Source organism: Oryzias melastigma, linkage group LG7 (genome assembly GCF_002922805.2).
Source record: "Oryzias melastigma strain HK-1 linkage group LG7, ASM292280v2, whole genome shotgun sequence".
Classification (NCBI taxonomy): domain Eukaryota; kingdom Metazoa; phylum Chordata; class Actinopteri; order Beloniformes; family Adrianichthyidae; genus Oryzias; species Oryzias melastigma.
Window position 1 is genome coordinate 28701020 of NC_050518.1, and position 13563 is coordinate 28714582.

General features: G+C 38.1%; 1 protein-coding gene across 1 annotated transcript in view; it reads right to left on the reverse strand.

Moving 5' to 3' along the window:
• LOC112159129 (copine-8) overlaps positions 1 to 13563 on the reverse strand; it is a 55415-nt gene that overhangs the window by 15831 nt on the left and 26021 nt on the right. Inside the window, exon 3 of the mRNA XM_024293015.2 lies at positions 25 to 71. Coding sequence (XP_024148783.2) covers positions 25 to 71 — 47 coding nt within the window. The remainder of the gene's footprint in view (positions 1 to 24; positions 72 to 13563) is intronic.

The following is a 13563-nucleotide window of genomic DNA, read 5'->3' on the forward strand; positions in this document are numbered from 1 at the left end:
GTGAGTGCATACATTCTAACTTACCTCCCTCCATTCTTTGGTTCCCACGCCCTGCAAATACAACACAACCACTGGGAGGAAAGAGAAGGAGAGGCCGAGCGGGAAGCATGAGGAAAGGAAAAAAGAGAAGAGGTTCAGTCAGTCAGTAGACGGTTCCTGCATGCTGGCACCCACAGCACCTGATCATATTCATTTTCATTACGTCTGCGGCAGCACACGCTCTAAAAGCCATTTCTGTGCACTTTTTTCTGTTTTGTTTTCAGCAAAAGACCTTCACCACAAATGAGGGGAGAACGCTGAAACCCGCTGCAAACATAATAAACCTTGAGTTGACTTTTCTGGCTGGTAAAGCACAGAGCAGCACAGAGGTGATCACTCTTTGTTTTTTCTGCCCGTCCTCCTCAGCCGGGTCTCTCCACAGCAATTAATATATGTAATTACATTAGAAAGAGGCAGCAGTCATGTGTCTGCAGGTGAAATAAAGCCCGAAAACGAGGAGTAGCGTCTTCTTTGACACGTCCGAACCCTAATGAAGTCAACACAAGAAGTCTAAAGTCCAATGATTGTTCTGATGCTGCTTTATAGCTGATGGATTAACTCAGTGGTCCCCAACGCCGGGACATGGACCGGTACCGGTCCGTGGATCGGTTGGTACCGGTCCACAAAAATAAAAATACAACCTGTTTTTTTTTATCTTTTTAATCTAACTCTGAAGGAAGTTTTATTTTGGAAAACTGCTAGACTCAAGGATGTCAAATCGGCTCCACCGACTGCTAATTTGAAGCTGGCAAAGTTAATAAAAAACAAAGATATTTGGAAAGAAAAGAGCCAGAGGAAGAAACAAAAAAACAGTCTTTAACTTCAAAATAAAAGAAAGCTGCCGTTAACTACGGTGGCCTTGAAGTGCAAATCACAACAACAAATCACTCAACAGAAAAACATTGTAAAGATCACAACATTTCATTTGGTTTTCAGGAAATGTGTTTGTTTTCTAAAATGTAATGATGTTTTTTCCTATTGTTTGTTTTGCTTTTTATTTATTGATGTGATTTGGACTTCAAGGCCACCGTATTTCACAGACAAAATCAGGAGTCTTTCCTCCAAATAAGGATTTATTATGACAGTTGTTCCCACAAAACACAAAAATAATGAATAATATTCAGTCTAATGTCACGAGGATGCTGCTAATAAGTTTTTCATTGGGTGAATTCACATTTCAAATTTAGAAAAGTCATTTTTTGTTTGTTTGTTTTTATCCGTGACACCTTAAAAGTCAGATAAGGCTGAGGTTGACTTCTGAATTTTTTAGCCTCCAGTTTGAGAGAAAATTTAAGGGAAAATCTTTATCATATTTTAATAGTTCCTCCATTAAATCTAGTGAACAAATAAAGTTTAAAACAGCTGCAGATATTTTACAGAGGATGAAGATCAACTTGTAAGTTAAGGGAAACTGGAGATTAGAACAAATAAATAAAGTTGGACCCCCACTTCAGCCTCATACAGGTCATACAGGAAAATACTTTCTGATATTGAACTGGTTATTGACCTAAAAATGTTGGGGTACCACTGATTTAACCCATAAACACACAACTACATTTATACATGCTGTCAAAACCATAACTATGAGATGACATTTGTGACACCTTTATAGAAATAATAATGGAAATACAAACAAAACAACTGAAAAAATGTTGGTTTATTATATTTTTTATTTTCCACCATCTTTTTCAGGATTATGTGTTGACTGTTTACACAGTTGGATGGGTTTAAACTGAGAGAATAAATGCTGTTGCTGCATTAACTGTAAAACTTGTTAACATACGATGGTGGTGAGTGTTGGCAGGAGAAACTGGCGAGCTTCTGTCCAACAAAAATATTCATGAAAGTAGAGCTAATCATCTCATCCAGATTTTTAATCATCTCGTTGGTATTTATGAACCATTCCTGTTTGTGATGCCATAACTTCACAATCATCTGTTATTCTTCTTCAAACAATCCTTGACTTTATGTTTTTTCCTAATTATTTTTGGTAATGATGCTGAATTTAAAATCAAACCGTTAGATGAAATCTTTTTCATCGTGACTCTGATGTGAACATAACATATAAATATTCATGAATGAATGACTTTTGAAGCATCAAACTGGGAGAAAAAATGAGCCAAAAATGACCTTCATCATTAGAAATCTTCCACAAATAAGTGTGGACTGAATCTCAGGTGTTTTAGTGCAGCTTCAACATTTATGGAGCTCCATTCAGACCAGAATGGAGCCTTCAGGTGTCAGATCCCCTATGATTATACTCCCACTATAGTCGTCATATGGTAGGATTACTTCTTTAAAATCCAGATATAACAAAAATCAAATATTCTATTTTTTTTAAAGCGCTCACATGTTTGTCCTTAAATCCAAAAAACCCTATTAAGATCTCTCGGGGGACGTATTAATAAAGCAAGTTTTGTTTTTAGCATGCAGACGGGCACCATCGACCACTGCGTGCCTCGATGAAGTTTAGACATTAGCTTTAATGAACTTCTGATTGTCTGGGCCAGCAGACGATTAAAACCACATTTTCTCTCCTAATGAGCAATTAACAAAGGGGAGATAAGACGGGAAGGGCAGCGGGCGCAGAATCTTTTGGGAGTGGGTTTAAAGGGAAACAATCTTTTCTTTGACACATCGTTAGCCAAGCGGGAAACAGCATGAAGTGCTGCTGAAAAGGAGGGGGGGGTATTGAGTCAGTTTGATAGAAACAAATCAGTTTGTGACGTGCATGTTCCCCTGCAACTGAATTGACGTGAAGATCCAAATGCACAGCTAGAAACTGGAAATAGTTTTTATAAAAATTGAAGCGTCAGAACTCAGTGAGCGGAGGTCAACAGAAGACGCAGGTAAAACCAAGCGAGTGTCTCAGGACGGTGACTGATCGCCAGCTTTGTGAGATGTGACGGACGAAGAACAGAGTCCGCCACTGAGTCACCATGCGACTCCCCGCCCCCCCTCCAAACTGTTTGGAGGCTCACGCAGACACCTGACGGTCGTGGGGCAAGCGGGACTCTTTACGGGAGTGATTTGGAGTCCAAATCATATTAACCTGGGATGAGGATCTGCAGCTTTGTGGTTTGAGAGTGCTCCAGGAAAAGAACAGATCTCCACCAAACCAGGACAAACAAAGTTACACAAAATGACTTCACTTCTTCTTTGAACTTTTATTGAAGCTCCACATTCAGGGATCTGATTCAGCCGACGGAAAAATCAAAGCTGCTTGTGTAAAAACAGAACAAACTGAAGTATTGATTGGATGACGGGTTAGTCAAGATGAATGTACGAGGTCTGTACACGCCTCTCTATGCATCACTAGGAGCAGTTTATTGTGGTTACTCATTACTCATCGCACGTCTGTGAGGAAATCATCTTCTACATTTTTGAGTTGCTTTTTGCACATTTGGGTTATTAAAAGCAGCTGATCAAACTGATTTTAGATGCTTCCCTGGCCTCTGAGAAAATGGATTATCCCCCTCACTGATTTATCACTAAATTAATTTGACACATTTTTTACTAAGGAAGTTTCGTCTAACATCTCTTGCTGGACTCCAAAGATCAGGATGTTTTCTTTTTTATTAACATGTTTTACTTATGGCCAAGTTTCACATTCATAAAAGTAAAGTAATGAACAAAAAGCCAGAATTCTTGGCTCTTAAAATAGAACACCAACATTATTTTATAGTAATCTCAACCTCCAAAAATACAAAAAGTTCAAAAACACTAGACATCTGTAAAAGTCTGGAATTAATAACATGAATAAATCAGAATATTTATTTATTTACTTATTTTCTTTCTCTTGTTCACTTGCTGTCCTGTATTTTCCATTTTTTTTTCTTCTCTCATCATTTAATGTTCATTTGTATGAGCATAAGTTCTAATGTGTTGTCTGTATTGTACTTTATTAAATGCTCAATACAAAAAATAAAAATAAAATAAATAAATAAAAATCTCTTGCAGGACTCGGGCACCATAACTGTAATAGAATCATGAAATCACTTCATCAGAAGGTTAACACATGACTAAAGATCTGAAAACAAAAGTAAATATACTGTTGTGTAATCTAAATAAATATAAGAACAAAACAAAAATGCCAATATCAAAAGGTTATAAAGACATTTTTGCAGCTTTGGGAATCCAGATAACTCTAAGGTCCACCATCCACACATTAAAGTCAATCTTTGACACTGTTTTAAATTAAAAAAACAATCCCAGTAGTGTTTAAATGATGATTATGAAGTTTTTAACCATAATTCCACAACCTAAATTTCTTAAAAAACATTTTTCATGTTGATCTGAAACCTCTTTTTCCAAAATCTCTTCTGAGGGGGCGTGGCTTTTGGAGCTGAGCTGAGCAGAAAAAGCCTAAATTAGCCAAAACAGCTAGCATGTAGCTGAAATATTAGCTAAATTTCAAAGCAGTCTAAAACAATCTCAGTAAATTTCAAAATAGTCCAAAAAGCTAACGGAATGTTAATTTTTAAAACTTTAAAACCGTATCTTTTTAACAGAAATTTGAATAATAAAAAGGCAGGAATATTATTCCAGAATAAATCAACTTAATCTTAAATAACTTTCAGTATTTTAACCTCCATTAAAATAGATTTTGTCTAAATTATACAAGATAACATCGGCCCATTAATAACAACAATATAAAATGATCTGGAGGGCCGGATAGAATTACCTGGAGGGCCGGATCCGGCCCCCGGACCTTGACTTTGACCCGTGCCTTACAGATTTGACCCTCTTTCTCACAGAGCCATCCACCCATTAGGGCCGTTGTGACTAAGCCTGAACATGGAGGTGGTAGTGTGATGGTGTTGGGTTGATTTTGGTGACTTGCTATGATTGACAGATTCATGAGCTCTGTTCTTTAGTCTTTCTCCTTAAAGGGATGCGAGTCGTTGTCATGGCCTTGGGGCCTTTAGGCTTCTGCTGCAGAATAATAATCTTGTTTTGTTGCACTGAGACCGGCATCTTGAAATCACAATACCAGTGAGTTCATTGTTATAATTTATTGAAGTTTCAAAAATGGGCAAAATAGGAAAAGTGGAAAACCGTTTCAGAGGAAAACATTTCTATTCAGTCAATAACACTGACATGGACTCTCACTAACAGCAATGATCATCCTTTAAATCTGTCTTTTTCTGGGTGGTTTCTCGTTCTGCATGAACGCGCACTCAGAAAGTAATCAGACTCGGACATGTTGTCCAAACGTATCTTGAAGCTGTGAGGTGAAACGGGAAGGTGATAGGTTGTTGGGAACAGGGAGCGGAGGAGGTGGGAGCTGTGGAGGAAGGACTGATGAAGGATATGCCGGGATATTAAAGGGCAGGACACGTAGGAAAGGCGAACACGGATAACAGGGAGGTTATGTGGGACAAATACCAAGAAGAGAGGAGGATATGAAGGGATAGAAAGGTTGTTGTTATGCAAATAAACATGAGGCAAATATCCGGGTTCATCACTGTCAGGTGGAGTCTGATTTCAGTCGGAGAGAAGGGTGTAGCGAAGGAGGCTTGGCTGTCAGATATCCTCAACTAATATATCACCCACATAGCAATTTAGGTAAGGGAGGGTCATCGCACATCCCTCCTAATCTGCTGATTTGCTGTCAAGATTGACAAGGGAGAGGAGCGCAGAAAGCTGAGCGGAGGAACTGAGATGATGCATCCAATCTGCACCGGAATCCTGAACCAATCTCTTCAAAACTTTACCCCAATCCCAGTTTAGATGGCCCAATTTTCACAATCTGGAAATCAAGCCATGGATCATTTCCAGGCTGCAGCTCGGTGGGTTGATCAGCTGATTGACAATTAATCAGCCGTTCGTGTGTTTAGCTGGACAGTCATTGTGTGAAATGCTTACCGCCACACTTTTAAGAAACCTGAATTTCACTTTGGACTCAAGTGTTTTTGTAACAATGTTATATAAAAAAACAAAAAAACCCAAATAAAATCTGTTGAAGCATTTGTTAAAGAAACCCCAATAAATCCCCACATTTTAATAACACAAACTCATATCAACTTTGGAATGCTGCTGTTCCTTCCGAGAATTAAAAACCTTTTTTCTCGACGAGAGCTCCAGAACTGCGTGTACCAGAATGTGTTCAGCTGTAAGCAAATAAAGCCAGATGGAATATGCAAAACAGTCAATGATTAGGGAAAAGTGCAGGTTAGGCTTTTATGCCTATTTCAATCTGCACTAAAACAATATCCATCAAAAGGACGAGTGACAAAGCTCGGGAAAACCACCAACAGTCCTCCATGAATAATTTTAGGAAGCACAGTATCTGCAGAAACTAAAGCCTCAAACCTCAGCTTCCATTTCTAACGTGGTCAAGACGACCCGCTTGAAAACTGAAGAGAAGAAAAAACTGGTTTTATTTTCCACCTCTGCTGGACTCATCCTTATTCATCTTCAACCAGCTCTTCTGATCTTCTTACTTCCACGTCTTCCAGGTACAAGCTTACAAAGAACCATTTTTGAATTAAACAACACACCTGTCCGGACTTTACTTAGATGAAACATTGAACGCACCTGATCTATAAAACTTCTTCCAAAGGTTTCGAGGTATCTATAGAGCAGGACTGCTCAATCCTGGATCTAAAGATCCATCACCCTGCCTGTTCTCCAGCCCTCCTCCTTATAGCTGATAACCAAACTCAAGACAATGAAATAAACTGTATGCAGTATATATTAAGGGCGTACATGTTTATGCAATAACACGCATTTAAGATTAACATGTTAATGTTTATTGATGCAAATTAATCTCACGTCTTGGAGCAGCAGTCTTTCATTCTCCCTAAGTGGTGCAGTCATCCACAGCGTGCATTAAAACACTTCATTGGGTTTTTTTTCCCACTTATACCATGGTTATTTAAAAAATAAATAAATATTCAATCGTTTTTTTGTACTTTAATATTGTTATTTATTTATTTTCTTTGGTTTAGATCACTTTTTCATAAAAAAGCAGACAATTTGATCCATGGTCCTGCGCATTAAGTTGACTCTGGGTTTGAACTATCTAAGGGTAACTGAGTGTGGATGTGCTCACTGCTCCCCCAATGAGTCAAATGCAGAGATCCAGTTTAACCCCCCAGTGGGTGATAATTGATTTTAGGACTAGGACTTTATCGTACACTTCTTAGATTTCACACCTATTTCCACACCTACACAATAGTTGCTTGTTTTAAATTATTTTTAGGAGCTATGTCCAGGTTGCTGACAGATAGGGAGGAGTTAAAACATTTCAACACTGGAACACCAGGATTATAGGAGTTAATCTGCTCCTCCAGCCAACAAACTGTCTGTTGGTAGGTTCGTCTGGTTGGTGTCTGATGGACTGGCAACCTGAGGACAACAGGAACGGTTCCAGCTCCCTCTCCACATTACAGCACGAGCCAGGTAAATAAAATGAATGAAATATTGAACGGTGTTTGAGTTCAGACCATTGCTCTCACAGCCATAACAGCACTGCACATTATTAAAGCAGCCTCTTTGTTTTCTGTTCCAAGCAGTACTTTGGCACAGTCCATGCTCAGGATGGGCTGTTGTAAAAAAAACACCTGAAAAGGTCCAGGTGGAGGCCGTTCCTCAAAATGTAGGATTTGAACTAATCTGTAAGCAGATTTACAGCCAAATTCTTATCAGACAATAAGTTTTTTAACTGTGCAATGGGTTAAATAGGGTAAAAGAACTAATTGAATGTCCTTTAGGACTAGAAGAAAACCTCATCTGAGTCTGTGATTCTAAAGCACTGGTGATGCTGAACCTTTAAAACCGGTGCGTTCCAGCGGTCACTTTCATTAAAAAATCTATGTAAATCCCGTACGCATATTAATCGTTTTCCAGGCTAAATGTACTTGTTGTTCTACTGGACATTTTAGGGGATAGTTTTAAAAACAGGAATAGTTTGGTTCGGTGAAAATGCTAAGAGCAGCTATTGAGCCACATATTTTCAACTTTCAAAATAAGAACGGACAACTAAAAAAAAATGTATCTCTGGTGAACGTATTTTATAACATTACGTGGACATAGTTACTTTCATATTTTTGGTTAACTTTTATCACTTATGTAAAATTGCTTTAGACAACGTTCAGCTGTCAGCTTTGCCGTTCTAAATCCATGGACTGAAAGTCACTTTGCACACTCGCCATTTTGTGTGACGTCACGTGAAAAGAGTCTATCGAAAAAACCTGGAGCAAGATTTGCACCGCTTTGACTTCTTATGCCAAACCGCTTCTATTTGAAGGTGACAGACATGCTAGTAAAGATTAAAAAAAAGAAAGAAGAAGTCCTCTCTGCCTGTCCAGAGTAAAAACCTTAGACTAAATGCACATTCAAGAACGCGTGTTCTAGAACACATGTTCAAGAACACGCGTTCAAGAACACGCGTTCAACCCGTGTCATACGCTGGTGCAAACATAGCTTATCACTTTCAATAAGAACTTCAGTTTTTGAGCCAGTAATTTAATTAACATCTTTACTTATGATAAACCCACAGTATCATTCATGTACACCAGCTTTGCTTGGCAATGAAAACAAAAATGAAATTCAATTATGAATATGAATATGACATGACATAGTACAGGTATATATCATATGACTTCAGAATCTATGTCCTTAAAATTTAACATTTGATCAGACTGTAATGCTGTTCACACCCAACGTGACTTGCGCAGCAGATACGCCCAGTTTCAATGCTTTTCAGAGACTCTATCAAAGAGTAGAAATAAACATTCAAGATGGCGGCTCGAGGCAAAGATTTTGGTTGTGAACTTTCTTTCCTTATTTTCAATGAAACAATAAAAAAGTCTCCTAACTTTTTTCTTGTTTTTATTTACTGTCACACACCTGGATGTGTGAAAATTTGCTCTCCAGATTTAATCCATAATGGTGAGTGTCAAGCAGAGAAGCACTGGGTCCCATTTTTAGAGTCTTTGGAATGACTTGATCTTGGATTGTAACCCACAACGTACCAGTCTCAGGTCAGACGCTCTACCACTAGGGCACTGAGTTGGTTATGGATACATCCAACATCCACATCCTCACTGTCATGCATGTATTTGCAACCTGAACTCGTGACTGAAGACTTTTCCTGAAAACTGCTTCTTTCAGGTTGACATGGAGCCTGAATGAATCGAGGAAGCACTCTCTTTCCTCACATCTCATTAGGAGAGCTGGAGAGTAATTAGCAACCAGTGACCTTTATTTTGAAAGTGTGACTGCCTTTATCCACCAAAGCCATTAGACTCTTATTAAATTACAGCTGACCGGCTTAGAGCCGACCCTACCACGAAGAAGTAAGCTCAGAAATCTTCTAATTTCAAATAAAAGTCCCTAATTACTGGAATTTCTTTTGTTTTAAAACCTGTTAAAAAATTGTTTTAAGAAGAATTATTCACATTCATGTTATTATTCACCAGATCAGCACTAAAGTCACACAAAGGAGGCCACACCCACTGTTCTTCAGCTAACATGAACTCCTACCTGCTGATGAATCACTGCGCTCAAGCCTCTACAACCACAGAACATGCAGGAAAAATCCCGTGGCAGAACAATAATACAGAGTCTGCAAAGAGGGTTCACACCACGGATTATTCAATCACTCATTTCACTTTTAACCGATGCTGGATGGGAGGGAGCCGGGGGGGCCGTCTCCTACAGCTTTTAATGGAGTGAAACACCCATGCATGTGGATGGAAGCTGCCAGTACTCCGCCGACAAATGATGTTACATAAGAGAAGTGGGATGCTTCATATGGAAGCCTGGTAGCAGTGTGGATGGACAGAAATAAAAGAGGGAGAGGATTCTTGTGTGCTGCTTCAGGAGCTGCACAATGAGAGCCTGCAGCAGCAAAAAAAGTCTATTTTTAAAGGCTCTTTCAATTTCCATATGATCTGCTGTCAGGGGACATCTTCAGACAAATTCACAACGAAGGCCGCTTGAGTCTGATGCCAAATTTGATTGTAATTCAGAGCTGAAAGGTGTCACGAAAGGCCATGACTGGGGAACAAATGTCTGCTAAATTCAAGTGTTTTCAACTTCAAAATCTAATGAAGTTGGATTTGTGTCTCTGATTAAGTGACAGCGGTTTGTTTTATTTCCTCCAGCACCTCGTCTGCTCGAGGGTTTCACTTCTTCTGAGCTGCTGCTGTTCAACCAGAGGAGGAAATGCATGATGCATCTCTCCGAGGACACAATCTACGTGGTTGAGGTCACGAGTGCCTGGAATATGAAAAAGATCCAGTCAAGGCGCAACTGAAAACAAATTTAAAAAACAACCTGAGAGACAAAAGAGAACGTTCTCTATTGTTAGTTTGAAAAATAGGAGTTTCTCCGAAACACAAGAAGCTGTTGGAAATTGGCACTTAAATGTGAATGAATATTTTTCTCTTCCCTCATTTCCCAGTTTTATGTGTTGACTGATTACGTACGTCTTTTGGCGTGTAAAAACTCAATCACATTTCAGCGACTTCAGCAATCTTGGTATTAAAACGTTCAGCTTGTTCAGGACATCACTGCTTGTATTTTTGTTTATGATACTTTTTTTTTTTCATTTTTGAAATATTGAGCAGAATGTGCCTCACAGGAAATGAATGAGAAAGTTTTTAAAATTTCAAAATTTTAAGTAGATTAGCAACAGCCTTTAAATATATTCATAGGCTATGTTTCATCTTTTATAGTTATTTTCAAAAAAAATGGAGTTTAGCTAATATTTTAGCAACATGCTATAATACGTTTTTGGATCATTTGTTACCCACTGAGGGTTTTTTTAAGGCTAATTTAAAGTTTAGCTTCTATTTTAGCAAAGAGCTAACTTTCTTGACTTAGTTTAGTGGGGAATGTTAGGCTTTTTTGGAGTTTAGCTAGTAATTGAACAATGTTCTAGTTTTTTGTGTGCTAATTTGGCGTCTACCTGTGATTGATTATATGCTAATTTGGAGTTTAGCTAATAATTTAGCAACAGGCTAACGTTTTTGACTAATTTAGTTTACTGAGGAATTTTAGGCTATTTTGGAGGTTAGCTAGTATGTTAGCAATGTGCTAGCTATTTTCTTGCTAATTTGGCATCTACTAAGGTTTTTTGGGCTAGTTTGGAGTTTAGGTCATATATAAGTAAGTAAAAATAAAGTATTAGTGAAACACTAAATATTTTTGCAAAATTGGCATTTATTAGGAATTTTTAAGCAATTTTACTAGAAATTTTTCAGAAATTTAGGTCAACTTCAGCCCACTGTCATAGTTCTTTAATGATTTTTTTTTTTTTTTTAGCAAATTTAACATTTTGCAAATATCTATTGCATTTTTTGGCAAAAAGTTTTGGAATCTTCAGCGACTACTTTTAGCAATAAGCCTTCACACAAGCATTATCGCAGGTAATGCAACTTTTCTAGTTCAAGATTGTGAATGCCTGTCAAAAAACGTTTTTATTGACTGCGTGAGACTTTTATTTTCTCAACGGAAGGCAAAGCGTTCAATTTGCTGAAAGTTTGCAATATGATGCATATGGCTTACTAACTGGAATATGTGTCACAAACTGGTAAAATAGGGCACGAATTGACCATTCATAGCTCAGCAATATGAGTAAATCTGGTAAACTGTGCAGAAAAGCGGGAGAAGCAGATGCAAAAAGATTAATTTTGTGCACTCACACGTGAAACAGGATTGCTAGCACTAAGTTGTGTCTACATATTGGACATTGGACAGGCACAAGCAAACTAGCGTTAAACTGGCATCACTTAGCTACAGATGGCCGCCGTTATTGTTTCCAGGGGGAGGTTAGAGAAAGAGTGCATCTTTATCTGCTCATTTCAGTCATTTGGAAAAGAAAAAAGAGACGGTTGATAAAACGTATGCCATGGTCCAGCTGAATACTGGATTCTGATTGGTTGCTGGGTGTGGATTAAAAAGTGATAACCTACAGTGATAATACACACCTAAAAAAGAAGTGCCGGTCTTACAGCCTAAATGTTCTGTATGACTGTGCAGGCTTCTTTAAAAAAAAAAAAAAAAAAAGCTTAATCTTCTGGACAAAAACAAGCGGTAAAAGGTGAACTTTCTCTCTGAACTGATGCTGGCTATTATCAAAGTATTGCATGACAGCAGTTCTGGTCCTCATGATCTGATGTCACAAGTGAGACCGCCTCTTTCAGGAAGGGTGTGCTCTGGCAGCTCTGCCCCCAGTCTAACACCAACACCCAATTTCTCCACGGACCGAGAAGTGATCAGCGAAAAACTTTCATTTTTAGATGCAGAATATCGTATAACTTCCAACTGTATCGTGTCTTCAGTAAGTTCCAGCAATTGACAGTAGAGCTGCCACGATTAGTCCACTAATCGACGACTAATCGACTATAAAAATAGTCGACAACTAATTTAATAGTTGATTAGTCGTTACTGTATATTACATGGAGTCAGAGTGTAGCAACGTCGAAAGTTTTAATGGCATTATGCTAGCTTTTTGGACTATGTTGGCAGGTTTTTTTAAGGTACTTTGGAGTTCAGCTAATATTTCAGCTACATGCAAGCTGTTTTGGCTAGCTTAGGCTTTTTAACATTTTTTAGGTTATTTTGGAGTTAAGCTAATATTTAAGCTGCATGCTACCTATTTAGCTAATTGAGGCTTTTTTTTTTTGTTTTTTAAGGCTAATTTCGACTTTAGCTAATATTTCAGCTGGCTTTCAGCTTCAGTGACTTCAGCTATCTTCACTAGAATCTTCAGCGGCCAAATTCAACTTATAGCATTCACACTAGCATTTTCGCTGGTAATACTATAGATCTAGTTTTTGGTTGGTTTAAAGTTAATGATGTTAAGATGTGTGCTTTACATCTACTTTGTGCATGACCCGATTAGTTGACTAATCGGAAAAACAGTCGGTGATCAGTCGAATATTAAAATAATCGTTTGTGGCAGCACTAATTGATATCCGGATCAAAACCATACTGCTGGACCTTACCGATATTGCTGGACATTTTTTATGGAGTAGTGGTGAAAACTTATACTAGAGAGACACAGAGCTATAATACTTAGACAAAGGGGGGATCAGGGGCGGAGCTGCTCAGCTCCAAAAGCCACGCCCCCTCAGAGAAGATTATGGAAACAGAGGCTTCAGATCAACATGAAAAATGTCTTTTGACATTTAGGTTGTTGGATTTTAGTTAAAAACTTCATAATTAATTAACACTACTGGGAAAATTGTTTTTATAAAAATCTTTAAAGGAGCTATCGTCAAATACCTTATTTAAAAAATGTATGTTAGAATCGTCATGGATGCTACTTTTGGTGAAACTGTCCATTTCGTATCCTGATAAACAGAAGTGTCAGACTTCTTTTCTGTGAGTGAGCTTCCTTTATTTAAAAAGATTTTTGACTGACATTCTTTTCTATCAAATCAAGCACCTCTTGCAGTCAGACAGAATTCATGAAAGTCAAGACTCCTATTCTGGTTGAAAAGAAATGAATTCCAGTTAAATAGTAAAAAGAAAGCACAGAGGCCTTTTTTTTTTTTTTTTTTTTTT